General features: G+C 43.3%; 1 protein-coding gene across 1 annotated transcript; it reads right to left on the reverse strand.

Annotated features, from left to right (window-relative positions):
* Positions 1 to 3,343: 3,343 nt before the first annotated feature.
* Positions 3,344 to 25,639, reverse strand: LOC106836135 (abasic site processing protein HMCES-like). Its single transcript, XM_070499053.1, has 7 exons — positions 25,491 to 25,639; positions 24,659 to 24,864; positions 18,320 to 18,463; positions 17,408 to 17,533; positions 7,748 to 7,929; positions 5,674 to 5,866; positions 3,344 to 3,997 (listed from the first exon to the last, which is right to left on the reverse strand). Exons 2-7 carry the CDS (start codon positions 24,839 to 24,841, stop codon positions 3,773 to 3,775), a joined length of 1,053 nt encoding a protein of 350 aa, XP_070355154.1. The 5' UTR covers positions 24,842 to 24,864; positions 25,491 to 25,639; the 3' UTR covers positions 3,344 to 3,772.
* Positions 25,640 to 26,500: the final 861 nt, after the last annotated feature.

The raw sequence follows: 26,500 nt of genomic DNA on the forward strand, positions 1-26,500 counted from the left end.
CACTCAACTTTATCTTCTATGATGGCACTTCTGGCTGCTTCACAAGACAAGAAGCCCCAAATGGTGGTGTCCTGAAGGAGACTGAGCCAAAGGAAGCCATAAAATGGTGAAAGCCAGAGACCCAGGCTGCTGCTGCTGAGCGTCTGCCCCAGGTGGAACCACCTCTCCATACAGGATTGTCATTAGGATCCCAGAGCCCTGTGCAGGGCACCCTGCAGATGAGGAGCTTTCAGAGCCTCCTTTTCTGGTGCACCTCTTCTTGCTGCTCCCACCTCCTACTCTTCTTCTAGCTGCCTCTGCTAGGACCTAGAAGTGTGGCACTGGGGCCCGGCCCCAGTCTGACTGCCTTTTAAAACTCTCTGTTGTTCAGCTTGATTGTCCTACCCCTTTCACTAATGTCCCCAACTCCTCAAAACAGTCCTCTAGCTTCTGCCGCCTGCTGGGAGTATAGCCTGCAGAGCATGCAACATGCTTCTCTGCTCTGGAGTCCTGGGACGCAAGGTGGGGGGACACAAGGAGGGATCCTCATCCATCTCCACAGGAGGGACACCAGCCCAGGGGATGGTTCCGGGTCTCTAACAACCTGCATCTGTTGCTCTGGGCTCCTGGGAGTTCAATTGTGAGCACCCACTCTTCTGATTCACAGATGGGCAAACCAAGTTTCAGAGAGGGCAAAGGACTTGGTCAGATTTGTATGGACTGGGGACAGTCCCATACAGCCTTAGCCAAAGCTTCTTTCCCCAAGCAATGACGTTCCACCCTTCCCATCACTTGCTCCTCACTCTGGTTGAGAAGGCGGAGGGAGGGTATGCAGACCCAGATGGGTATCTAGGAGTCTGAGGCCACCCATTACTCTCTTTGGTTCTCACACCACCAATCCACCCTTCAGGTTTTCACGGCAGCAAGCAGGATCTTGTCGAACTCTCCAAGCTGATACCCCTCACAGGCCAGGAGCCTTAGGATTTTCCTCAACTTACCTATGCCAAGCTGTGTGCCCTTGGCCAAGCGCCTCCCTGCTTGCACCTAATCCACCTCCATACAAAGCAGGGTTAGGCTTTAGGTATACAAGGTTTGTACCAAGAGATGGATCCAGATGGACTGCAGACAGGAATGGAGGGCCGACACCTGTCTATTAGGACCTGCAGTGCTGGAGATCCTCTGCCTCTTCTAATCAGGAAACAATCCCTTTAAGGCCTGGATCCCTTTAAACCAAGCCTGGTCACTGCAGAGGTAGGGTGGAGGTGAAGAGGTGCTGCCATCTGGGAGCCCAGCCAAGGGGCCAGACCACCACATCCTAAGGCTGTCCCTCCCGCCCCAGAGAACAGCTGGGGCCCTGGCCTGACCACATCCAGATAGGCAGATGAAGGCTGCCTTGTTTGTCCCTGAGATTTGTTCTTTAAAAACAAAGAAGAGGAGACGATGCTCCACTGCTCTAGTAAGCAGGAGTAAGCATTGGCAAAATGTGAGAAAATGAGGATTCATATGCCCTGAAATAAGTGAAAATTGGGAGAGCAATTTAGCAAAACCTAGGAAAGCTGATGCAGCAGATAGAAAAAAAAAAAGGCAGAATGAAATATCCAAGATGATGCCAATTATGTAAACCTGAAAATCACAAAATAATGTGCTCAGATACAAGAACGTGCTTTTAACATCACATTAATGTGAAAGTATAAAAACCTGAATGGAAAGGATACATGCCTCAGAGGACATTCTATTCTTTCATGTTAAAATGAAAAGAAGCCAACAAATTCATTTACGACCCTGACAAACAGGTGGGAGATTGTAATGAAAAACAAAGAGAATTTCATTTTTGTCACTTATTAAACTTGAAGCAAATATGACAAATACTTACACAACAGTCAACCTTGTTCTAAGTTATCTGTATTTTTAAAAATCTCTTAGTAAAACAACCAAAACCCCACGCAAATCAGCCCAGCCGGGCCTAGCCTGGAGGTGTACTGTGCTGGCCCGCTCACTTCCACTAGCAGCCTTGCGCAGGAGGTGGGCAGCTTCTGCTTGGTGGCTCAATCGCAGCGCGCTGCCGGGCGTGGTGCTGCCCCAGTGGAGCACTGGGGACAGACACCAACCACCCTGTCCTCCTGGGTCGCCGCCTCAGGGCCCGCATCCATTCAGCCCCCTGGGACAGTGTTTTGCCATCTGTGTCTCCAGGAAGCCCCAAAGATTAAAGAGCAGACCAGCCCTGGCGCTCCTGGACATTCTTCCATTCCTTCCCCCTGAATTCCTGGGAAGACCACTTCCTGTCACACTGTCGCCTGGCGCTCCTCCCTTCAGCCTCTGCATCCTCTCTTCCATGGAGGTTTACAGGAACCTTGCCCAAGCACCCCCATCAACAGTGGCCCTCCCAGCTCGTCACATCCCTTCGGTGCACCCACACGAGCAAGTACTTAATTGCCAGGTGTGGTACCTGATTAATGCCTGTCACTCCGTGCCTAGCACAAGTGCGGGGCATGAGGTAAGTGCTCACATTCATGTAACAATATTTGCAGACCAACTATTAATATTAGGAGAAAATAACAGTGAAAAAGCAGTCCCTGCTTTCAGGGAACTAATGATCTGGGTGGGGAGACTGACCATAGATAACAACAACTAAATAAATAATTATAAAGGGATTCAGTGCCAAGGAGGAGGCTGCAGAGCGAATCACAGAGGTGTTGACCAGGCTGGGGCAGATGGTCAGCCCCCGAGGCAGCCTTGCTCCGGGCCCCGCTCTACCCAGAGGCTGGGAATCTGGATAGGGCTTGGAGGGCTGTGCCTGGGGCTTCTCCTCACCCTGAGCCTATGCTCCCTGTGGTAAGGACAAGGTCTTGGCCTCCGTACCCCGTCTCCCTCGAGGCCCTTGTGTTTGGCAGACCCTCAGGTTTTGTTTTTGGTTTTTTTTTTGAGGAAGATTAGCCCTGAGCTAACATGTGCTGCCAATCCTCCTCTTTTTGCTGAGGAAGACCAGCCCTGAGCTAACATCCGTGCCTATCTTCCTCTACTTTACATGTGGGACGCCTACCACAGCATGGCTTGCCAAGCAGTGCCATGTCCACACCCAGGATCCGAACCAGACAACCCCGGGCTGCCAAAATGGAACGTGCAAACTTAACCACTGCGCCACCAGGCCAGCTCTCAAGTTTGTTTTTAAGCTAAAGGATTCAGACAACTTCCAGGTATTAAGAGTAAAAAGAGACACAACCAAGAACGCCCCCACCAAGCCTTTTGGTTCTTTCCAAAAGAGCAGTTTGTCCCCAGAATGACCCAGTGCCCCACATTTGCAACAAAATCCAATCCTTAGGACTGATGCCATGGGAAAACAATAAGATTCAGAATTTCCCCCACGAGCAGTTTAGCAAATGTAATTTATTCATAAAAAAACAATGTTTTAAGAACTGAATTCCAAAGAACTTAGAGCTCAAAGGTTGAGCAGAAAACAGCCTTGCGCTAGCAGCACCAGCTCAGGTCAGGTCAGGGCTTAGAACTGCCAGCAGGGTCAAGCTTCGAGGGAAGGCTCCAAAAGTCCTGCAGGAGAAGGCTGCAGGCATAAGAGGCCCCCTGTGGTGGTGGCCCCTCCTCTTCCCAGGCTGCCTATCTGCCCCACAGTGGGTTCCTGGTCACAACCAGAATAGCCACTCCCCCAGGAACCCACAAATGTCCACTAACAATATGCTACCTCCTCCCAAAGCAAATCCATACACACACATGCAAGACCCTGTAATCAGCAACAGGACTCAGTGCAGCAAACCTGGCGTTGGTCTCTGAAAGTCCTGCATTACTCGCTGTGAAGTTGCTTGGCCACAGGCTCCTCCTCCTTCTCCTGCTTCAGCCATTGCTCTAGGAGAACTGCACTGCTTCTCTTGACTGAGGATGGGCTCTTCGGCAGGAACTGGCGCACATCTGACTCTGTCTTTTGGGGTGTTTTGGGGTCTTCCTTTTTGGGTGACTTTGTGGCCAGCCACTGCAACATTTTCTGGCTGCAGCCTCTTGCCTTGAGTTCCTAGGAGAAAGAAGAGAAAGCTCAAACCACCCAGCTCAAGCTTTTAGGAAAAGGCCAACTCCAAGGGAAGAAACAGGAAGAGGCCTTAGGTACTGACCCAGGCTTGCAAAATGTTACTAAGAGCCAGATGGGGCCCACTAGTCAGGCCTGGGAGGAGAGGAGCAAGTGAGTGTGCTCCAAGGTACAAGGGTAGGGAGGAGCTCTTATAGAGGCTTCAGAGAGGATTGTGTGAGACCAGCCAGAGAAGAGAGCGACAGGCATTCCAAACACATGCAGAGAATGAAGCATTCTAGCGAAAAGAATGTAATTCAGTGTGACCAGGCAGAGTGTGGGAAACGAAGCTGGAGAGGTATGGCTTCAGTCACCATGATTAGGCACTCAGCCTAAGGCTGAACAGACTAGACTCTTTCCTGCTGTGCAGCCCTTCCACACAGCCTCTTCCTGACAGCACTGCTTCCCTTCTGCTGCTCTTACCCCTACACCCCAAACGTGAACTGAAGCTTCTGAATTCGCAGAATGCCACCCCTCTAGAATGTGAATCCTTTTAGAGTAAAGACCATCACGGAAATGGGGCAGTGTCTAGGGCAAAATGAATATATATATAATTACATTTTTAGAGACATCTAATGAAAACAAGTGTCAGGGTCACAGGAGTTTGCAAAGAACTGAGACAAAAGAAAATGACACTAACTGTGGATACGGAAAACTTTAAAAATTTTAAGAAAAATGGGGGGTAGGCTGTTCCTGCAATCATCATCGTTAACACTTTCAGGCATTCTAAGATGTCTATTTTTGGAACATTGAGAGCCACCTAGAAACAGCTGCTACTCCTAAACCTTGGACCCTGAATGTCAGCAGGGGTCAGCTTTTTGCTCCGGAACTTCCTTCTCTAATGCAGGCCTTTTGCCTGTTCACCTTCCCTTCAAAACACATCTTCTGGATCCTTGCCAATTTTAAGAAGTTAAAGTTTATGGCACGAATGTTCTCAAATCCTCCTAAAGGAAAACAAGGATTAGAACTCCTCCAGCTTGTAGTGTGGGCAAGCAGAGTTACAGAAAAGAGACAAAAAAATCACAGTTGGCTATGGACAGAGATACAATTAGGGTCAAGGGGTCCTTTGTCTTTCTCATGATTATCCTCTAGATTAGGAGTCCTCAAACTTGGCTTATTATCAGACTCATTGAAGAAGCTTCCCTTTTTTTTTTTTGTTTGTGAGGAAGATTGGTCCTGAGCTAACATCTGTGCCAGTCTTCCTCTATTGTGCATGTGGGATGCTGCCACAGCATAGCTTGACGAGCAGTGTGTAGGTCTGAGCCTAGGATCTGCACCCATGAAACATGGGCCACCAAAGCAGAATGCATAAACTTAACCACTACACCACTAGGCCAGCCCCTGAAGAAGCTTCTTAATGATACAGAAGCCCAAGCCCAACCCTGAAAGTTGACTCTAGGTCTAGATAGGGTCTAGCATTTACATTTTGAAAGAGCTCTCCTGAGGACTCTGAGTCCACAGCCAGCTTTAAGAGTCATTGCTCTGCTCAACTGTGCCATGCACGAGGAATATGAGTTCTGGGTAGTTTAACAAAGCTCTCATTGTAAAAGGCCATACCCAAAAAAAGGCTACACTGACAGAAGACAGAAAGCTCAAAAAAGACTGTCAGAGTCACAGGCCCCTACCTTTTGGACCGATAAGTCGATAGGAGCCAGACACTCAACACTGTCGTTTCGGGAGCTGTTCACCACAGAAGAGACTGGATGGAAGGTGATGTTCTCTGTAGGGTGGATTAACTTCAGAGCTTCCTGAGTTGAGACTTCACCAAAATCAAGCCATTTAGAGACTGCCTCCTCTCCATCTAATATGGCAGGCATCCTAGGCAGTGAGGTCAAGTCATTGGTTGGGAGAGGTAGAGTGAGGGCAGGGAGAGAAAGCAGAAAGACTTGAGTCAGATGACAGTGCAAACCATCACAAGCAGAAGCTTGCCCTCCCTCTGTGCCTCACACACGGATTGCTGCCATGTGTTCCCTGACCACAACTTGACAGGGCATGAAATCCGACACTAGGAGAGCCAGCTTACAAAGTTTTATGGCAAAGACAGCGAACACTGCTTTGACTGGATCCAGTGCAATACAGTGTACACGTTCGTAAACTGGTCACCTTTCTACGATAACCCAGCCTAGAATTAAAGGGAGAAGAGATCCTGGAAAACTTGTCTATCAACAGTAATCTCCAGCCTTACCAACTATGAAGATTTACAGTCAGAAAGAGTTATTCACATAATTGTGAACAAAAGGAAACTATGCCTCAGAAAGCAAAGAAGCTGTCTAAGGTGACTGTTGGTACCTCGAAGGATGTTAGTTAAAGATCCTATGTTTAGCTTCCAGTTTTATGTCCTAGGCCAATGCAAAGCATGGTACACATTTCACTGGTAGGTGGTACAGTTGATTTTGGGAGATAAATGCATAAACATCTATTTTAATAATCATTGTAACTTCAACAAATCAAATACATACTTTAAAAAAATATTTTGCTGATTGGTGGTTGCCAGGGGAAAGGGGGGTAGAGGGAGGGCACTAGGGGTGAAGTGGTGTACCTACAACATGACTAATAATAATGCACAACTGTAATCTCACAAGGATGTTAACTTTTATAACCTTAATAAAACAAACAAACAAAAAATATTTTGCAATCTAAAATCCAGAGGCATCTTATGATGAATGTCATCTCTGCATGAGTTATAGCTTAGCTGGCAGTAAATTGCAGTACTTTACTTTTCTTAACAACATAGGAAATAAAAGTACATTTAAAAAACCATGGTTTCTTAGATTAGATGAAACAGTAATTTATTATAAGATCAATATGTGAAAAATAGAACTACTGTATCACAGGACAGCATAATTTCACACAGAATACTTAGGACAAAGCTAAAATAGGTAATACATGCAGCACTGCACTTTTTTCAGAAAAACATCAAAAATCACTTCTCAGAGCACTCAGATCTGGCAAAAACTGTGAAAGTGTTACACAAGTATAGTCAGTTCTGCTAAGGTTCATTTTTAAAATGGGAATCTGTTCAGTGTGATCGATACACTAAGGAGCAATTCAAGCACAAGACAGCAATAAAATGAGGCACGCCTGTATTTATTGTAGTATCTTACGTATTTCTTTTCTTTTTTTTTTTCTTTAAGATTTTATTTTTCCTTTTTCTCCCAAAGCCCCCCAGTACACAGTTGTGTATTTTCAGTTGTGGGTCATTCTAGTGGGGGCATGTGGGATGCCCCCTAAGCGTGGCTTGATGAGTGGTGCTATGTCTGGACCCAGGATTTGAACTGGCGAAACCCTGGGCTGCTGAAGCAGAGCGCATGAACTTAACCACTCAGCCACGGGGCCGGCCCCTATCTATGTATTTCTTAACTGCTTAATGCACAAAATTGTTTTTTTTACACTCCTGTTTTTAATAGCTTCCTATTATTTTTTAATGTGTCACTGACAAAGTTTTTAAGTGTTGTCTCCTTAACCCCACTTTTCTCATAAGTTCTGGGTTTTCACTGTACAATTTTGCAGTGTGGTGATTTTTAGGAATGCATGTCATATTACAGCCAACTGACCATAAATGTATTTTGCACAGCAATTGCTACTCTCTCGATTTGTACATACAGAAACTTTAAATTCCAAAAGCTACCTATCTAAAAGCAAAAAGAACAAACCCTCCTCTGTATCCTTTTGAACCCAGGGATAAGAAGTGTGACTTGCCTTTGGTGGACGTCATTCAAGACTTTGCAGGCATCCACTGTGATGATGGTGTAGGAATACAGGTGGTCTCCTCCCTGCAGGGGCTCCCAGCAGTCAAAGATCCCAGCCATTGTCAGCAGCCTCCAGTTGTCCCAGACTTTGTTCCAGTCCTCTGGACTGTCTGCAGCACCAATGCTGCCTAACTGCAAGCGAAATACACAGGCATATTAGATATTCAGCAGCCCCCTCCTATACACAGGTTGGGTACTACTACAGACCTAAGAACTAATTCAGCCCATGCCTTATTTACTCCTCTGGATCCAATGTCACCAAAGGAAAGAGGGTTGTTGGAAAATACCCAACAAAGAGATACATTTATGGCTCCTTAATGCTTTCAGTATACAATTTAACTCCTTCAGTGGGCATTCAGGGCCTCCATGATCTGGCCCATCATTCTAGCTTCATTAACAATGTTAATTTGAACTAAACCCAGCTGTTTGTGAATGAGACCCTGGTGCAATTTTGTGTTCCTGTATCTTGCCAAAGCAAACTTCCTCTGCCCAAAATGTCCTTCTTGCCGTTTCTCATCATGCCAACTCCTACTTGCCATTTACGATTCAGTTCAAGGCCTGGAATACAGAAAGCTGGAAAGGAGGTCACCTCCACTTTAACAATAAGAAAAAAGCTAGATAATCTAAGAAATTATAACTTTTCTTAAATTCATCAGAGAACTGAGGCTGCAGGAAAACCAGTTAGCCTGAACTTTATGGAAAAACAAGGGCCTCCAAGGAGAGATGAGACACAAGTATAGGTGTTCCTTGTTTTATTGTGCTTCACTTTACTGCACTTTGCAGATATTGTGTTTTTATAAGACCCTCCACCAGCAAAAAGATGATGACTTGCTGAAGGCTCAGATGATGGTTAGCAGTTTTTAGCAATAAAGTATTTTTAAATTAAGGTCTGTACATGTTTTTTAAGATATAATGCTATTGCACACTTAATAGACTACAGTATTGTGTAAACGTAACTTTTATATGCACTAGGAAACCAAAAATTCATGTGACTTGCTTTATTGCAGTTGTCTGAAGCTGAAGCCGCAATCTCAAAAGTCTGCCTGTACTGGCTTACTGGTGGCAACAGGAGGAAGTCAAGACCTTCATGCAGCAGGTAAGAATTCAGAGAAAATTATTATCAAATTGCTAAAAGCAGAGTGTGGGTTAGCCTGGGAGAGTATAAACCCCCTGGCAGCTGCAGAAATCAGGGAAGTTGGCATCACCTCGCAGACTCTTCTCTATGGACCTCTCCAGGTGCTCGCAAGAAAGACCGGGGGCAGGGCAGGAGACTGGAAAAAGCCATTCTTGCTGGTGCATACCCAGCGGAGAGGGCCTCAGCTAATCACTTCTCCTCTAAGGAACAAAAGCCTTAAGGGGCCAGGGGAAGGGTAATAAACCCTATTGTCCCTAAGATACAGGTAAAGACCCACTGATGCTGGGGAAGGACAAGAAGAAAAAACCTTCTACTCCCCTCGGGAAGGAGCAGCATTACTGAGAAAGCCTGAGAGCCTGGGACACAGTTCTGCCTAAGACAGACTGAGCCAAGATGACAGAGAATTCTCTTCCCCCTTCAGATTAGCAAGCACCAAGTGACAAGCAACAGCAGTCCAATTCTGGGGAAGGAGAAAGAGCATGGAGAGATCCTCTCTAAAGCGAAGACTCAGAGGGAAGTACTACAGCTGAAGGGAGCAGGCTACTGAGAAAACCCTCTGGAAAATCAACCCTCACCCTAAACACAAGGTGGCACCAGAGAAATTAAAAGCCTGTGGTGAACAAAGGCAATCATAACAACAAAACCCAAACCCAGTTCACTACCTGTCAAGATCGATTCAACTTCACACATTAATGGCCTAATACAAAGCAAGTGTATTCATTTCCAGGCATAAATATTATTTATCTAAGTTTCTGTCCTACATACGATGTCTGGAAATCAATATAAAATTACAAGACACACAAAAAAGCCAGAAAGAACAATGAACTGCCAAGAGATACAGAAATCAACAGAACCAGACTCAAGAGATTACGTTTCCCAAATGCTGAAATTATCAGACAGGGAATTTAAAATAAGTATAGTTAATGTGTTAAAGGCTCTTGCAGAAAAGGTGGACAAGATGCATGAACAAATAAGGAATTTCAGTGAAATAAAAAGGAATCAGGGAACTTAAGAAAATAAAATTTTTATTTATTTTGTCAGTAAGAAATACCCAAACTGAAACACAGAGAAAAAAGAATAAAATATACAGAAGAGAACATCCAAGAACTATGGGACAATATCAAATTATCTAACGTGTAATTAAAATCCCAGAAAGAGAAAAGAAAATGGGGCAGAATATTTGAACAGATAATGGCTGAGAATTTTCCAAAAATTATGAAAGATATCAAATCACAGATCTAAGAAGTTCAGAGAACATGCCAAACACATACACCCCACATGCATCATATTCAAACTGACTAAAATCAAAGAGAAAATTTTCCAAAGAGGAATGTGGAAGTACACATGACAGACAGAAGAAAAAAGACAAGAATTACAATAGACTTCTCAAAAGAAACTATGAAACCCAGAGACAATGCACTACTTTTTTTAAAGTGATGGAAAAAAACTCCAAAAAACTGCCAACCCAGAATTCCATACACAGTGAAAGTGCCTTTCAAAAATGCAGATAGTGGTTGCCAGGTTCTGGGGGAAGGGAATGACAAATAATGGGTACAGGGTTTCTTTTTGGGGTGACAATAATGTTCTGAAATTAGATAGTGATGATGGTTGCCCAACATTTTGAATATACTAAAAACCATTATACACTTTAAAAGAGCAAATATTACGATATGTGAATTATTTCTCAATAAAAAATAATGATGATTAAAAAAATGAAGAACTAAATACTTTTTTGGAAAAACCAAAACAGAATTCATTACCAGCACACCTGCACAAGAAATATTAAAGAAAATTCTTTAGGGAGGAGGACTATGATACCACAGAGAAACTTGGATCTACCCAAAAAGTCAAGATTCATGGAAATGGCTAAAATAAATGTAAATGTAAAATTCCCTTTCTTATTTTTACCACTCTAAAATATAATTGACTGTCTAAAGCAAAATAGTAGCAATGTATTATGAGTTTACAGCATATGAAAAAGTAAAATATATGACACTATACCAAAAGATGCCAGGAATCAGGAATATACTGTTGTAAGGTTCTTATACTACACAAGAAGTAGTATATTATTTAAAAGTAGATTGTTATTAATTTAAAATGTATATTATAGAGCAGCTACTAAGAACATTTTTAAAAGAAGTAAAAATAATAAGCCAATAGTGGAGATAAAATGCAAACATAAAAAAATACTCAATCCAAAAGCAGGCAGAAAAAATAGGAGAAAAGGAAAAAAGAGCTGATGAAACAAACAGAAAAGTTAGCAAAATAATGAATTTTTAACCCTATCAGATGAATAATTACATTAAATGTTCTAATCACTACAAAATTCCCTCCTCTGTGAAGCCTTCTATGATGCCCCAGTCTGAGTTATATGCTGTGCTCTGTGCCCCCATCACCTCATAAGCAAGCCTTCCCTGAGTATTCAACACTAGTTTGCGATTGTTGATTTAATTATCTGTGTCTTGGTTGTAAAGCTTCGAGGATAGAAATCATGTCTCACTGATTTCCAGGAGCCAAGCAGGGCACAATGGTATATGGTGAATAAGTGTCTACCGAATAAACAGATAAATCTTTACAGTTAAGAGACTAATTGTATAGAATTGAGGAAAGTGTCATTCTAGTCCACACAAGTGCCTAAGTGTCTCAAGAAGAATGCCAGAGGAAAATTCTCTTTTTGAATACACAATTCCTTATTTACTTATTTATTTATTTTTTGCTGAGGAAGATTTGTCCTGAGCTAACATCCGCTGCCATCCTCCTCTTTTTGTATGTGAGCTGCCACCATGGCATGGCCACTGACAGACAAGTGGTGTACGTCCATGCCCGGGAACTGAACCTGGCCTGCTGAAGCAGTGTGCTCAACTTAACCACCAGGCCACTACAGTTGACTGTACAATTCCCAATGTAAAGATGGAGAAGCAAAGGAACGGAAACCTTATGGAGTGGTTCCCTCGGTAATAAGCCCCAGAAGTTCTGAATTACAGTTAATTTTAAATGGAAAAAACCACAGTGTAGAATCTGGGAAAATGGCAGCCTGAATGCATAGCCTTGACTCCATCCCTAGAATAACAAAATAGCCAGGACAAGCATGCTGGCTCCTCTGAGGCAAGAGTAAGGGCCAGTGGTGTGAAGAAGGACTGGGACCTTGCATTTAACAGCTACTTCAAGAGGGTAGGAAGAAGGATTCTCTGAGATTCTCTGAGGATTCTCTCAGAAGAATATCTGTCTACTTGCTACCTAGGGTCCTTAGAGAGGCTGCTGCCAAATGCTGTCTCATCTCTCCAGTTGGGAGAGACCTGGCTGTAGAGAGGCTGCCTTCCCTTTCCTTGGAAGATGGCTAACACTTGGCTTATACATTGACTGGACACAAATAAAACCAGAAATGGCTCTACCTGTTATATCCTGATAGTTTGCCATTGTTGGAAAACTGTAAATATACATAGGCACATTGAGGAATGCACAACTATAAGCTGGCAAAGAAAAATTCTAGCCTATCTAGAGGAACTAGGTAAACCATAGAGAGGAGACTGAGTTAAAAAAAAAAAACGCAGAAGGCCAGCCCAGTGGTGGAGTGGTTAAGTTCGCACGTTCCACTTCTGTGGCCCAGAGTTCACCGGTTCGGATCCCGGGTGCGGACGTGGCACCGCTTGGCAAGCCTTGCTGTGGTAGGCATCCCACATATGAAGTAGAGGAAGATGGGCATGGATGTTAGCTCAGGGCCAATCTTCCTCAGCAAAACGAGGAGGATTAGCAGCAGTTAGCTCAGGGCTAATCTTCCTAAAAGAAAAAAAGTAGAGCTAATGGGAGAGAGAAAAAACTAACAAAAAGGTAATGATTGGAGGCTGGCCCCATGGCTGAGTGGTTAAGTTTGCACGTTCCACTGCAGGTGGCCCAGTGTTTCGTCAGTTGGAATCCTGGGCGCGGACATGGCACTGATCATCAAACCACGCTGAGGCGGTGTCCCACATGCCACAACTAGAAGGACCCACAACTAAGAATATACAACTATGTACGGGGGGGCTTTGGGGAGAAAAAGGAAAAAAATAAAATCTTTATTAAAAAAACCCCAAAAACACGACAGCTTCCATATGCATCCCCCCACCTACTATATATGTTGTCTTCCCTCCCCTTTCTTTTGGTCTATGCTTTTTGCCAGGTCAACCTCTCCTCTGGTGCACTAGATCCCAGTCCCTCTTACCTATGCAAGGACGACCGTCTAGTGACTTACACTTTCTCCCTGCTCTCTACTGCATTATTTCCAACAGCTTACAAACATGCTGTTATTTCCAACTGTTTGTTGCTACTATATAAAAATATTGTTGATTTGTGTACATTGACCCTGAGGAGAAAGTTTTCTAAGGTACTTGCATTGTCCAAAAACAAGCAAAAGTATTATTCAATACCAGGTTTAGGGATATATTTAACCAAGGAGGTACAAGACTTGTATAATGAAAACTATAAAATATTGTTGAAAGAAATTAGACTTAAATAAATGGAAAGATACCCTGTGTTCATGGATTGGAAGACTTAATATTATCAAGATGGCAATTTGGGAAACACCCCAAATTGATCTACAGAGTCAATGCAATTCCTACCAACATTCCAAAAGTCTTTGCAGAAAGAGACAAGCTATCTTAAAATTCATCTGGAACTTCAAGGAAACCCAAATAACCAAAGGAATCTTGAAAAAGAAGAACAAAATTGGAGAACTCAAACTTCTCCATTTGAAAACTTACAAAAACCTACAGTGTGGTACTGCCTAAGAATAGATATATAGATCAATGGATAGAATTAAAAGTCCAGAGATAAACCCATTCATATATGGCCAATTGATTTTCCACAAGGATACCAAGGCCATTCAATGGGGACAGAATAGTCTTTTCTACAAATGATACTGGGATAACTGGATGACCACATGCAAAAGACGAAGCTGGACCTCTAATCACACCATACAAAAAGATTAATTTAAAATAGATCAAGGATCGAAAAATAAAGCTAAAACTACAAAACCCTTAAAAGAAAACAGAGGAGTAAATCTTTATGACCTTCAGTTTAGCAACGGATTCTTAGGTATGACAGACACTACAGGCACAAACAACAATGGAAAAAATAGATACATTGGATTTTATCAAAATTAAAGGTTTTTGTGCTTTTTTTTTTTCTTTTGAGGAAGATTATCACTGAGCTAACATCTGCTGCCAATCTTCCTCTTTTTGCTGAGGAAGACTGGCCCTGAGCTAACATCTGTGCCCACCTTCCTCTATTTTATATGTGGGACGCCTTGCCACAGCATGGCTTGCCAAGTGCTGCCATATCTGCACTGAGGATCTGAATCCACGAATCCCAGGCCACAGAAGCGGAATGTGAGAACTTAACCGCTGTGCCACTGTGTTGGTACCAAAACTTTTGTGCTTTAAGGGACACTATCAAGATAGTGAAAAAGCAATACACAGAATGAGAGAAGATATTTGCACATCATGTATCTGGTAAGAATCTAGTATTCAGATTGTATAAAGAAGTCTTACAACCCAACAAAAAAAAAGACAACCCAATTTAAAGGACTTAAATAGATATTTTTAAAAAGAAGAAATGTAAATAGCCAATAGGCACGTGAAAAGATGGTCAATGTCATCAGAGATTAGGAAAACACAAATCAAAACCACAATGAGATACCATTTCACATCCAGTAGAATGGCTACAATTTTTTAAAAAATGAACAAATAACAAGTGTTGACAAGGATGCGGAAAAACCAGAACCCTCATACAATGTGCGTGGGAATGTAACCCAAAAGAACTGAAGTATACTTGTATACTAATGTTCACAGCAGCATTATTCAAAATTGCCAAAAAGTGGAAACAACCCACATATCCATCAACCAATGTGGTATATCTATACAATAGAATATTATTTGGCAATAAAAAGGAAGGAAGTAGTGATACACACTGTATGTATGAACTTTGAAAACATCATGTTAAGAGGCCAGACACATAAAAGGACACATATTGTGTGATTCCATTTATACTAAATGTCTAGAATAGGCAAATTTATAGACACAGAAAGCAGACTAATGATTGCCAGGGGCTGGAGGAAGAGCGTAACAGAGAGGGACTGCTCAATGGGTACAGGGTTCCTTTTTGGGGTGATGAAAATGTTCTGGAATTAGATAGTGGAGGTGGTTTACAACATTGTGAATATACTAAAGGCCTTGAATTACACACTTTAAAATGGTTACAATGGTGAAATTTATGTTATGTAAATTTTTACCTCAATAACAATTTTAATTATAAAAAATATTAATCTTAGGGGCTGGCCCGGTGGAGCAGTGGTTAAGTTCACATGTTCCGCTTCTCAGCACCCCAGGGTTCGCCGGTTCAGATCCCGGGTGCGGACATGGCACTGCTTGGAAAATGCCATGCTGTGGTAGGCATCCCACATATAAAGTAGAGGAAGATGGGCACGGATCTTGGCTCAGGGCCAGGCTTCCTCAGCAAAAAGAGGAGGACTGGCAGTAGTTACCTCAGGGCTAGTCTTCCTCAAAAAAAAAAAAATTAATCTGAATAAAAACAAGAGTGGCATCCTGGAATTAAGGGAGAAAAGGAGATACCATGGACAATTTTTGAGCTGGCGTTTCTTCCTCTCTGAAAATTTAATCTCCACTCTGGCCTCCACCTTAGCTAGTACCCTTCCCTCATAAAAGACCTGCTCCTGAGTACAGGAAAGCCCTTAAGGGGTAAAAAAGCAACAATTATTTGAAGGATAAACCTCCTGACAAAGCATCACAGTAGCCATCTGATTGCCTTTAGACAAACCAACAATCTCTTACCCCAAAACAACACAAGAGATGGAATATCAGTGACCAACCACATTAAGGATTAACCATTAAGAATAAAAAAGTTTCATGCTGTTTAACAATGTTAAAGCTCTGAATTAGGGAGTCCAGGATTTAAACATTCCAATTCTAGTTTTTCCCCCAATACCTAATTTGATCAATTTGTACACCAGTTAATTACCATAAAATAGTACATGTTTCTGTTTCTTGCCCATGCCCCTCAGAAGCAAGGGCTTATACTGAATGATCAATGAATGGTCGTTAGGTGACGTTAAGATAAGAGTCTTGGAGAACAAGACAGTTTTTACAGTTTCTTCATTTGTAAAATGAGAATAACAGTACCTTCTTCAAAGGGTTATAAGAAGTACTAAATAATACACATTAAGTTCCCAGAAATAGTACCTGGCTTACAGTAAGTGTTTAATATTTAACTACTTTTATAGATCACTCTTTTCCTCCACCAAATCATCTGTCCATTAATAGATTGGCTAGAGAGATTTTCTGAGGGTGAGGCAAAGGCTCTTGACTATGAGAGTCCCCGAAATAAGATGACACTATCTGAAGAACAAACAATTCCCAATTTTAACAAAGCACACTACAGTGAGAGAACACAGAGGCTTTAGTAGTGTCAAAGCAATAAATGTAATTAAAATGGAAACATGATGCTGGCATGTCTGATTTGTTTTCAATCTCCTTATAACCTTATATAAACAGGCCATATTGATTGTTTGTCTTAAGATGAGAGTTCTGTGAGGGAAATGTTAAATACAGTCATGCATTGCATAACAACGTTTTGGTCAACAATGGACGGCATATAGATGGTGGTCCCATAAGTTTAGGACCATAGAGCCTAGGTGTGTAGTAGGCTATGCCATCTAGGTTTGTGTAAGTACACTCTATGACATTCATGCAAAGACGAAATCACCTAATGACGCATTTCTCAGAATGTACCCCCGTCGTTAAGTGATGCATGACTGTATAAAGTTATGATATGACCTAGCAAATCCACCCCTAGGCATAAACCCAAGAGCAATTAAAACATATATCCACGCAAAAACCTGTACATGAAAGTCCACAGTAGCATTATTCATAATAGCCAAAAAGTAGAAACAACCCAAGTGTCATCTACTGGTGAACGAATAAACAAAATGTGATCTATCCGTCTGAAAAATGGATTATTCAGCCATAAAGCAACGACATACTGATACATGCTACAACACAGATGAACCTTGAAAACATTATACTGAGCAAGAGAAGTCATACACAAAAGACCATATATTGTATCATTCCATATATATGAAATGTCCCAAACAGGCAAATCTAGAGAGACAAAGTAGATTAAGTGGTTGCCAGGGCTGGAAGGATAGAAGAGAATGGAGAGTGTCTGCTAATGGATATGGGGTTTCTTTTTGGGGGTGATAAAAATGCTATAAAATTAGATGGTAGTAATGATCACACAACTCTGAACATACTAAAAAATCACTGACTTATATACTTTAAAAGGTGAATTTTATGGTAAATTCTGTCTCAATAAAGCTGTCATTAAAAAAAAAAAACTCTATGAGGGAACGAAAAAAAATGCCCTTGTTTAGATTAGTTTCTCTGTACCTTTCCAAATATCTGCTATGAGTGCTGATGACGATACCTTTTCTGATTTGGTTTGGGGGAAGTAGATAAAGTATGGCTGCCTGTCGTACGTTCCCCGACATCGCTTCCACTCGTAGAATCCATCTGCTAAAACAACACAGCGTCTTCCCTTTCCCAGAGGCACCTGAGGGAAAATGTGAGCAAGATGTGGTCTTAGTGATATAATCATGTTTCATGGACTTGAATAAAATCTCAGGTCTACCAATGTGTGACCTCACAGCTGTTATTTCTCTGTACTTCAATTTTCTTATGCATAAAGTCACCACTTAAACAGATGTTGAAAAGATTAAATAATGTACATAGCAGCAATAGTTCTCTAACAAATAGGCACTTGTAGTAGCTAGCCTTTGAAGTTGATCCCTCAATGAGCCATGCAGCCCAGTATTCACAAACTATGTAGTCCCCTCCCACAAGGCTAGGTCACAAAGTCATACAGCTTCTGCCCTGCTCTCTTGGATCACGAGCTCTGGGGTAAGCAGGACGCCATGTAAGAAGCCTGAATACTCTGACAGCCTCCAGCAAAGCATGTGGAAAGGCTTCCAGTTCTACCTATCCCAGCTGAGGTGTCAGACATGTGGGTGAAGAAGCCATCCTGAACATCCAGACCCAGATGTCACCTGATTATAACTACATGAGAATCTCCAAGTGAAAACTGTCCAGTTGAGCCCAGTCAACCCATAGAATATGAGAAATAATAAACTGTTCAGTTTTAAACCACTAAGTTTTGGCATGGTTTGTTACACAGTAATAAACTGAACAGCACTCAAAATTAACAACTGGGAACACACTCTGGAAACTTAAGGAAGGTTCCAAGAAAACCTAATTTTATTTCTCAGGTATATAAGGCACTAATTGCTCTGTTAGAAAAAAAGAACAGAATATGTGCTTTTTCGCTAGACGAGATACTTACGTTGAAGGACCGTTTCTCCATTATGGTATCACTACGACAATTGGTAATATTGAATGGCAGCTTGGAAGGATCATTTTCTTTGAACCAAGATGGGACCAAACCCCATCGCATGGGAACAATGATACGCTCAGAAGAGTCTGTGCCCTGTCACAGAAAGACGTTAAGATCCAGTGAGGGGATCATAATGAAATTTAGAAAACCATATTTAGCACATGTATTACATTACTATTAGTATCGAAATACAAACAACGTTATTAAAAGGGAAAGATTTCACTTGAAAACAATTTTAATGATTTATCATAATATGATAACTTGAGTTCTTTAGCAAGCCTATTTATTAGAATGTAAGACATTCTGCTTGGGTAGAATGGGGGATACAAAGAGGTTTAGTTCCTGTAAGCTTTTAATTAGTGCCTACTATAGGAGAGACATAGTGCTAGGCCCTGAGGTTTACTTAGTCTCAGCTCTCAAAAACACTTATTACAGATAACCATAATACAATGAAGTATATGCTATGATCAAGGAATGCACAGGGTGCTATGGAGGCACATGGAAGAGTGCTTAACCTCAAAGGGTTTGCACTATTAACATGTGAAGCCACACAGACAGAAAAAGAGTAAGCAATAATATAAGATACAATAGGCTAAGGACCATATAAGAGGTACATACAGTGAGTGTCAAAAGAGCAGAGAGTGATCTGTGAGAGATGGAATGGAGATGTATCGGCTCCTTAGAAGGGGCAGAAGAGGTGGGGGTGTAGTGGGGTGGTTCTTGAATTGGATTCCACAAGAGGTACACTATTCAGACAGAGAACAGATGCGAGAGAAGACCAGAAATGGAATTAGATGAGCAAAGAGGCCATGTCAAGAATGTGCAGGAAGCGGTTTTGTACAAAAAAGTGTTACAGCAAGCCTGACGATGCAGCTTTTAGGAGGGCCTGCGTACAAGGTTTGTATTCAGTTAGCATCTGGGAACTTGGATTTAGAGTGTTCCTACCTTTTCCAAACTGATAAGGATGGTTTACTGTGCCTAGTCTGTCTGTGCAAAACATGAGGTTTATGCTGAACTGCTTTCCTTCTGGGAGTCTGGAATTTTGGTACTTGCTAGGCAGAGAGTGCTTATGTGACCAGCCCCCAGTAAAAACCTTGAGCCCTGAGTTTCTAATGAGTTTCCCTGGGCTGAAACACTACACACATTACTACAGTTTTCTTTGCTGGAAAAGGAACATGATTAGTGTGTCCCCTCACAGGAAGGAGAGAACATAAGGAAGCCTATGCATGGATTTTTCCAGATTTCTACTTGTGTCTTTTCCCTTTGCTGATTCTACTATATATCCTTTCACTGTAATAAACCTTAGCCATGATATGTCTTACATGCTGAGTCCTAACAAATCTCTAAATGTGGGGGTAATCTTGGAAACCCCTGAAACAAGCCTGTTAAATTTTTTTGGGCAATTGACCCCTGACAATTTGATGAAATCTCTAGACTAAAATGCTCAGACACACTATTCTGCATGGTGCAGTACAATATGGGAAGAGACTATGAACACAGAGTGCATTCCAGGTGTACTACAATGGTTCAGGGGTAAAGATACAGTGGGTCTGGTGACAGCAGTGAGAATAAAAGACATCCAAAGATAGAAAAAAAATGCAATTGTGGTGGTGAATGGAAAAAGAAATAGGGATGATGACAAAGGGATAGGGAAGATGCCTCTAGATTGGGGGTTGCAAACTTTTCTGTAAAAGGTGACTTGTTAAGTATTGTAGACTTTGCAGCCCATATAGTCTCTGTTGTAACTATAACTGCTGTTATAGGGACAAAGCCATACACAATAGATAAATGAATGGATGTTGCTGTGTTCCATAAAATTTAATTTACAAAAATGGTCAGGGAGCCCTAGTTTTCTGACTCCTGCTCTAGATGATTCTAATCCCAGATGCCAAGTCTTCTCAGCTGAGGCCCCAGACTTCAACCAAGAAGCAAATGATACCCTCATTGCCTGGGCCTACTTCCTCACTGGTGAACATAATACAAAGGTTGTTTAAAATCATTAGAATAAAATCAAAGCAGAACCGTTTACTATGTCCAACAAGCACTCAGAGATTTGGAATTGAGCTTAGGAGAGAGGCAGTATGGTACAAAGAATAGGTCAGATAGTAACTATTTTTGGCTTTATGAGTCCATATAGTCTTTGTTGCAATGATTCAAGCAACTCAACTCTGCCACTATTGGCAGTGTGAAAGCAGCCAAAGAACTGAATATGCATGGCTATGTTCTAATAAAACTTTATTTATAAAAACAGGCAGTCGGGGGGCCAGCCAGTGGCATAGTGGTTAAGTGTGCACACTCTGCTTCGGCAGCCCGGGGTTCGCGGCTTTGGATCCTGAGTACAGACATACACACTGCTCATCAAGCCATGCTGTGGTGGCACCCCACACAGCAGAATTAGAAGGACTTATAACTAGGATATACAATTATGTACTGAGGCTTTGAGGAGGAAAAAAAAGAGGAAGATTGGCAACAGATGTTGGCTCAGGGCCAATCATCCTCACCCCACCCCTTCGCCCCCCCAAAAAAGCATGTCTAAAATTTGGTCTGAGGACCATAGTTTGCTAACCTCTGGCACAGAGGAAACAATAGGGCCTTTGTAAGAAGACCCAGACTCTGGTCCAAAAGTCCCTTCTCTGCTACTTAGGAGGTTTGGACTAGTCTCACCTTCTTGGACCCTCAACTTTCCTTATCGGTAAAAATAGAGTGAACAACACCTACCTGGCAGGATCATTAATATGTGTGGCTTGAAATAAACACCCAAATTCTAGTTTAATATTTTTCTAAGGTTATGATTAGAAACAAATAGCAAAGATTTCTATATAAACGTGATTGTTAAAGCCAGGAGGATGGAAGTTTCTTCGAGAATAAATCAAGCACAGGTACAAAAAGAAAAAAGGAGAAATGTGAAAGGTCCAAGAGAAAGTACTCAGGAAGATAAAAGTAGAATGAGAAAAGTCAAGAGGATGGAATTCCAAGAAAGGAAGGGATCATCAGGAGCAGACCAGACTTGGAAGGGCTTCCCTTTTGTTTAAAGCTAATCCCTCCACTGTGCCCCTGATAAGATCCTGTCCTATTTCTTCCAAAATCGCCTTTATCAGCTTCATCACCCTTTACACACACACACTCCATTCTCCTTATTCTCGGCTGTTAGGTTCTACAAAGTCACTGCAAACACTGAATTAGTAAATTCTGAACTACTGCTCTTAGGGGAAATACAGAGTTAGGTTCCCACAAGACTATGGAGACAACATTTTCATCAACTGATCAATACATTACCTTACTTTATGTGTATTTCTATTTAAAGACACTGTATTCCATGTATATTGTTGATGCATTAACACTGAATTCATGACCAAGAGCACTATGTAACTCATGCATGAGTCAAGCTTATCTAACACGTGTATTTTCTCTGTAAGGCATCCTATAATGTTCTTTCACTTAGGAAGACTAGCCAGCACTTTAGCACTATGCTTGGGGACAATATTAAACAGTGAAATCACCAACAAAAAGCACAGAAAGGCAAAAAACATACCACTAAATCAACAACAAAAAGGATAATTGTTTATAATATAAAAGCTGAAACAAGAAGGTAGAGCTTTGCCTTTTTCAGGTTCGGCTGGGAATGCGTATGTTGGATGATTCAAAATTTCCACCACTCTGTATGTTCATGAATGATTGAGAAAGCAATATGAGTATTATTTTTGGGGTTACAAAAAAATTTTAGGCAAATCTGCAAACATGAAATATATGAATAATGAGGAGTAACAGTGTGTGTGGGGGTGTGTGTGTGTATATATATACATGTATGTATTTTTCTCACTTAAAGACAGAGGCAGGCTAGACATATTATATGCCAAGAGGCAAGAAAAAAAAGCAATTAATATATGCAGGATAACTAAGGAAAAGACTACCCAGAAGAAATGGTGGGGTAGAGATGTAAATCCTAATGTTAATCTCACCTGGGATGGAGGAAGAGAAAATGCGTGAAAACAGAGCTTTTGTAAATCCCCTCTCTCTTCCAGAATTAAATGTGCCTTCCAAGCAGGAAGGCCCATTGCCCAAAGCATAAATGGGAATAAGAGAGATAACATTACATAATGGCCAACTAAATGATCTCTCATCAGAAATTTGCAAGACAATAATACTCCAAATTTGAGGTTCTCAATACGGGGCAATTTTGACTCCCAGTCCCTGCAACCCCCAAGTGAAGACTTGGGGAGAAAAAGAGGGGGTGTGCTACTGGCATTTAGCAGGTAGATTTGACAACACCAGAAGACATTTTTGGTTGTTATGACCTGGGGGCTGCTGCTAGCATCTAGTAGGTAGAGACCAGTGATGCTGCTAAACATTCTACAATGCGCTGGACAGTTTCTCACAGTAAAGAATTATTCCACCCAAAATGTCAATGGCGACAAGGTTGAGAAATCCTACTCTTACAAAATCCACTAATCACGTTTAACTTGGGTGTGTTCACTGGAAAATTGTAAGCCAAATCCAAATGTGAGGCTGCCCCTACTGGGAACAATGAATAGAAAGTGACCGAGACACCAAAATACTGAAACTATTGCTCAGTATTAGTCATCTTTCCCTCTACCCTTTTGTACTTGTGAGAACAGCTGGTAGCTCTGGGGTAGATAAATGAAAAAGGAAGTAAGCTGCAAATCAGTGGTTTCAAATGCAAATGTTGCAGTCTACACAAGTGCTGACCATTGATGACATGCACTAATAAACTACTGAAATAATCCTAACTTTGCCCTACAATTTACAGGTTTGAGAAAAATGAAACCTCAAATATTTATCAAAATTAGGAAACTAAATTTATTAGAGATATGGAGTCAAAACACTCTATCAGCAAATTCACACCACTGACAGAAAAAGAGGGCTACTTTTGCTAGGGGTTCCACCTTCCCCATTTCTAGTTCCAGGAAGCATCTACTGGAGTGGGGACAGTTGTCTGGACTTCAGTCCCTGCTGTGTCTCTCATTGATAAGGTCACCCAGGACAAGTCACACGTTCTCTACACTTCTGTCTTTATATCACCTCAACAAAATTTTCTTCCAGCTAACTATTAATTCTATAATCCTAAAGAGGTGGTACAAAGAGAAATAAGGCTAAAAGAGAATAAAGCTCATACACTTAATCTTTCTCTCTTTTCATTTCAAATTATGCTTTCCTTTGAAATATGTTTTATTTCTTCCTTTTCCAGTCAAAGTTCCCATGGTATTTTCATTTCCCTCTCATTAAAATAACTTTTCTTTAGTTTCAATAGGAAAGTATGCATCCACTAAAAATGGCTCAAGAATAAATTATTTCATGTAAATGGCTTCATTCAACCAAAAACATCACTGTTACTTGGTCTGTTTATGTCAAATAATCAGATCCCTGTAATGTAGAATCTTTTGACTACCATATTATCACAGGACTTCTGAAGAGTATGGAGCAGGGGTAAAATCAACCTTATAAAGTGATTTAAGCACTACAGATCAAAGAGAATAAAAATCCAGGATGAAAACAATCATGATTTTTTAAAGCATATAGGGCATTTAAAGTATTTAAGACATGGGGAAACAATTTCTGCAATAAACCATTTTTATTACATTGCATGCCTGCACCAACATACACTCTTCCAGGAGATAGACCAAAGAACCAAAATTGGATTATAAATTACTGGTCGCTCCAACACTACAGGTATAAATACTATAAACACAATGAATGCAGTTAAACTTCAGATAACCACAACAAATACATCTCTTTCTAGCTTCAGTAATAGACAAACACAAAGACTGAAAGCATAAGCAGGAGCAACAGAAACATCAAAGAAAGAGAAACACCAGAGGTAAGTTTTAGATTAGCTGGTCTTAATCCTGCCCTGGGCCTAGGGATTCTGATTCAGCTGGCCTAGGAAGACCATACAAGTCTTTGGGTTTGTTTTTTTCAAGATACTCAAACGACGCTGATGATCTGGGAGGTTTGAAAGACGCTGTCTTAAAAAAAGTATTCAAATACAAGGCGCATACAAATTCAGTATGCTCTAAGACTAGCATGCCTTGTACAGAGAAGGCACTGAAATGGAGCCTGAAGAATACTGAATCATCTAAGACTAGAAGATTCTGAGACAACTTCCCCTTTCCGTGATGCCCACACTGGTTCTCAACTGAGGGTCAGGAGATATCAGTAAGGGCTGGTCTCTAAGGTCATCTCAGAAGCTGAGCACATACCAAACCAAACAGAAGTAGATGACCCTCCCAACGCCCCCAGAAGCTCGTATGGGGCAGACAGACTGGGTACCTTCTCAAAGTGCAGTCGAGACAGAAGCACCGGGCTGCTCGACCGAGGGCTCTTGTTGTACGACGGGCAATACTTGTCAGCGTCCCTCCACTCGGGGAGCCGCCGCTCGCCCTGCCGGTTCCGATAGGCACACGTTCTCGTGAGCACATCTCGAGGTAAGTGACACGATATTCGCCCGCACATTCTTCAACGCCGCCTCTCGCCACCTTTAGGGCGCGACACAGTAGGAGAACGTTCGCCCATCTCAAATCTTACGTCTCATTCCTTTAGTCACAGCATTCTCCCAAGACGCCCCACGACTCTGCTTCAGAGCCCCCACTGTGCGTCTGTCACCGCCTAGTCTGTCCCAGCAAACGGGCCTCGGCCCGTCGCGCTCACCCCCAGGCCCGCGGGCCGGCCCGCGCGAGGCGCTGACCGAGCGGCAGGCGGCAAACACCTGCCTGAACGCGGGAGGCCCGGTTCCCGGGGGGCGCACCCGCCAGCCGGCGCCTCAGCCCAGAAAGGCAAAGGGGGTCTGCGGTCACTGCCCGAGCCGCCAGCTCCTTCTCCGGGCGGCTCTTTCGGCCTCACCGCCGCGCCCGCCCTCCTTTCCCCGCTCCGCCCTCCCGGGACTCAGGAGCCGCCTGCGCCGCCGAGCACCTGCGCGCCCAGGACCGCAGCCCGGCCGCAGGTGCCGCCCCGTCTAGACGCTCGGCACTGCCTGGGCGGCGGGGCTCCTCTCCGACTCCCCACCGCCGCGGCCCGTGATCGCCGCCCCCGCTCCCCGCGTCAGCCCCCTCACCGCCCGGCAAGGGGCCCCGACGTTGCCCTCCGCCCGCCCGCGTCGCCTCACCTCCACTTGAGCCCGGAGCCCGCTGCCTCCCGCGTCTCCTCACCTCGGCCCGGCCAGCCGCCCCGCGTCCCCTCCACCCTGGTTCCCCTCCCCGCGTCGCCACACCTCCACCTCGGCCTTGGCCACTCACCCCAAGTCGCCTCAACCTCACCCCGGGCAGCTCTTCCGCTCCGCCGCCGCCGGATTCTGGGACTCCGCAGGCCCGCGCCGGCGGCCTCAGGCCCCGCCCACAAGCAGCGGCTTGTTCCCGCGAGGTTCCCCGCGCCGCGGGCGGGGCTTTTTCTCCGCCGCCGTCAGGACAGGGAGGGAGGGCGTGGAGTGTGACTCCCGAAAGTGCCCCAGGAGGAGACTGTAGTTGCCTTTGGGGACTCCTGAACCCTAAGGTTCGCAGAGCCCCACTTTCCTCCATATTCGCTCGTGCCCGAGCGGGGTGAACTCCGCTCCTGGCTGCCAGGGCCGACCGCAGGGAGGGAGCTGGGGGTGCGGTGGAAGGATCTTGAAGGACCGGGCTCCCCAAGTCTCCAGGGGCCAGCAGAGACTAGATGCGTCCCGGGGAGCCTTAAGTGCCCTGCTCTGTATAGCGGGAATCATCACTAGGGCACCAGGTCGTTGTAGGGGTGATGTAAGAAAACGTTTTCTTTATCTCTGCTGCTAACTGCTCAGAGTTCAGGGGCAAACATGGAGAAACCATCAGGAAAACCTCCATGAATCACACAAGTCACTCTCGAACTTCGGTGCGCGCCAGAATGAGATTTTCCAGGCCCCTCACCCTCCCCACAGCCCCAATCTGAATCTCTAAGGGGAGGCCTGGGTTTTTTTACACAGGCTTTACAGGTGTATTTCCGCCACAAAGTCGGTAAGGCCATCTGGCTTAAGTTTAAAAGAGCAGATGAGGTGGCCTCTGAACCTGCTCCCTGGGGACATGAACCAGGGCTTTCTGCATCTGCAGCCAACAGACAGTGCTCTCTAACGGCTGTTCTTCCCCTCAGTGTCGTCACTAAATTGGACTG

This window comes from Equus asinus, chromosome 26 (assembly GCF_041296235.1).
Source record: "Equus asinus isolate D_3611 breed Donkey chromosome 26, EquAss-T2T_v2, whole genome shotgun sequence".
NCBI lineage: Eukaryota > Metazoa > Chordata > Mammalia > Perissodactyla > Equidae > Equus > Equus asinus.

What these genes read in the sequence shown, in the direction of transcription:
- LOC106836135 (XM_070499053.1), bottom strand. Translation starts at nt 24,841, where the DNA reads ATGTGCGGGCGAATATCGTGTCACTTACCTCGAGATGTGCTCACGAGA. An exon ending in CCCAAACCAAATCAGAAAAG is followed by an intron (nt 7,930 to 17,407) that starts GTATCGTCATCA and finishes TTTCGCTTGCAG; the next exon opens with TTAGGCAGCATTGGTGCTGC. An exon ending in TCGACTTATCGGTCCAAAAG is followed by an intron (nt 3,998 to 5,673) that starts GTAGGGGCCTGT and finishes TCTTTCTCCTAG; the next exon opens with GAACTCAAGGCAAGAGGCTG.